Genomic DNA, 2,559 nt, shown 5'->3' on the forward strand with positions numbered 1-2,559 from the left:
AGGGAAGGGAAGGGAAGGGGGGAGGGACGGAAGGAGGGAGGAAGGAAGGAAGGAAAGAAGGAAAGGGAAGGGAGAAAGAAAGAAATTGATTTGGGGAGAGAGCCTAAAAGTGTTGTGGGCCCTAGTAGTATGCTACATCCATACTCTGTTTCCTCATCCTGGGATAATAATAGTACCTATTTCACGGAGTTGATGAACTGAAATAAGATTATATACAAAACACCTCGATTAGAATGGTGCTTGGCACAGAATAGTTGCTATCAAAGCAGTGGCTGTCATTACTGTTTGCTCTTCCCTGATGCTATATAAGAAAGGTAAAGCCCAGCTTCTGGTGACACCTCACTTAGACTTCCTGGAGCAAATGTAGCTATTTTAAAGCTGCTTGTTCAGTAAAACTTTATGTTCATAAAATCCTTTGTCAGGATTGCCCTTGCAGAGCCCCCTGGCAAAACTCAAAGTACCAGAAACAGGGTGGCCTCCTCTTAACCTAAGCCAGGCAGTCGGCTGGCTGGTTGGGAAGGGGAAGAGTCACAGACTGTAATCTGCCGCCCACTTTTCTCCTCCTGCTCAGCAGCTGTCAGAGCTCAGGGAATTTAGCAGGAGGCTTTGAGGCCTTTTAAAATGCAAAGGCCCCTGGGATAAATTAATTTCTTAATCCCTTAACAGTGACACAGGAGGAAGGTCTGACAGCTGGGTTTTTTGGAGGGGACGTGAACGAATGTGTGTCATGGGCTTTACATACATTATCTTGTTTAATCTGAACAACCCCCTACTTGGGGATTATAGCCCCATTTTATAAACAAGCAAATGGAGGCTCAGAAAGGATTGATGACTTGCCAGAAGGTCACCCCTACTCCTTCCTGCTGCCTCAGGAGAACGCTAGGGACTGAGAGAGGATCAAGGGAGAGATAGAGGAGAAAGGGTCTGTCTCAACCAGGGCCCACCAGCTGACATGCTTGGGGCCTGTCTCCCCATAGGCACCAGAGGGACCTGGCCCAGGGATCTCTGCTATCCTTGCACCCCACTCCTTGCTGGGTCAGCAGATTACTAGCTCCCTTCTGGCTGCTACAGCCCAAAGGTTTATGTCTCCACAAAATGCATACACTGGAATCCTAACCCCCAAGGCAATGCTGCTAGAGATTATGTCGTGAGAGTGGAGGCCCTGAGAGCTGCCTTGCCCCTCCTACCATGAGAGGCCACAGGACAGGTGCCCTCCGTGAGCCAGAAAGGGAGCCTTCAGCAAAGATGGAATGTGTGGGCACTTTGGTCTTGAACTTCCAGCCCCCAGTTTGTGGTGTTTTGTTAGTCACTCTGAACTGTCATTACTGCAGATCCTGGAAAGAACAGCCAGTGGCTGTGACTCCCTCCTTCACCCCAAAATTAGCAGATCACCTTTGGGACAGGTATGCAAGGGGCCCTTGTCGTGAGCTGAATCACTGCGGCTGCATGGAAAGCTGGTGGCCCCTCAAAACTCTGAACTCCCTGCCGCCTGCCACCAGCCACAGAGGGGCTATTTTGTGTCCTGACTACCTGCCTGTTTTTACTTCTTTAAGAAAGAAAAAGTCTAGGGCACCATTCGGATTGTAGCTTTCCTAAGATAGGTAACAATTAGTTTCATAATAGTGTTGAGTATGATCTAACAAAAATAAATTAAATAAATAAATAAATAAAATAAAAAAGAAAGAAAGAAAGAAAAAGTCAGCCACAGCAGGGTGGGTCTCTAGCTCTCTTCAGTCAGCAGCTCTCCTACCGCTTCCTGCTCCTTGGGAAAATGATTCAGGAAACGGCATCAGATTTATCTGAGTGGGGATTTATCATGCCTTCTGGGGAAGGGCTGTCCCCAGGGGACATCGTGAGCGGCAGACCAAGGGAGGACAGTCCTACCTCCAAAGGCAGGCCTCATGGTGAAGTCATGGTCATCTACCCTCAGGAGCAGCTGAGGCTTTCCCTTTCGGATTTTGGTCACATCAAGGTTCTTCTTATACAGGTGACTGCAAAGACAAGCCAGGAACATTTCATTAGCTCACCAAAGTGCTGAGCGAGAGGGGCAGGGGAGGTCACTCCCTGCAGGGTCCACCTGGTAGCACCTTTTCTGCATTCTGCCACCTCCTTCTCAATCCAGGGGAGAGGCAGGGCTGCAGGGCCTCCCACCCCACCTGAGGACCAGAACCTTCCAGAGCCTTCCTAAAGCAGATGCCCTTCTGGGCAGCACAGTGTGCTACCTTTGCAACCTCTTCATTATCTTGCCAAAAATTAAAATTGGATGAAAATGGTTGAGTAAAGATCATAATATGGTTTTCTTATTAAAAATATTTATTTATTTATTTTAGAGACACAGTCTCACTCTGTCACCTAGGCTGGAGCACAGCAGCGCTATCATAGCTCACTGCAACCTCCAGGTCCTCTTGGGCTCAAGCAATCCTCCTACCTCAGCCTCCCAATTAGTCGGCATTACAGATGCACATCTCCCCACTCAGCTAATTTTTTTTATTTTTGTAGAGGTGGAGTCCTAATATGTTGCCCAGGCTGGTCTGAAACTCCTGGCCTCAAAAGATCTTT

General features: G+C 48.1%; 1 protein-coding gene across 1 annotated transcript in view; it reads right to left on the minus strand.

The window, feature by feature from the left end:
* LOC100940751 (gamma-aminobutyric acid receptor subunit rho-2) overlaps window positions 1–2,559 on the minus strand; it is a 69,119-nt gene that overhangs the window by 49,439 nt on the left and 17,121 nt on the right. The window contains exon 2 of the mRNA XM_012809953.2: window positions 1,885–1,991. Coding sequence (XP_012665407.1) covers window positions 1,885–1,991 — 107 coding nt within the window. The remainder of the gene's footprint in view (window positions 1–1,884; window positions 1,992–2,559) is intronic.

Source organism: Otolemur garnettii, unplaced genomic scaffold, assembly GCF_000181295.1.
Source record: "Otolemur garnettii isolate 467f Iridium unplaced genomic scaffold, OtoGar3 scaffold00118, whole genome shotgun sequence".
NCBI classification, from domain to species: domain Eukaryota; kingdom Metazoa; phylum Chordata; class Mammalia; order Primates; family Galagidae; genus Otolemur; species Otolemur garnettii.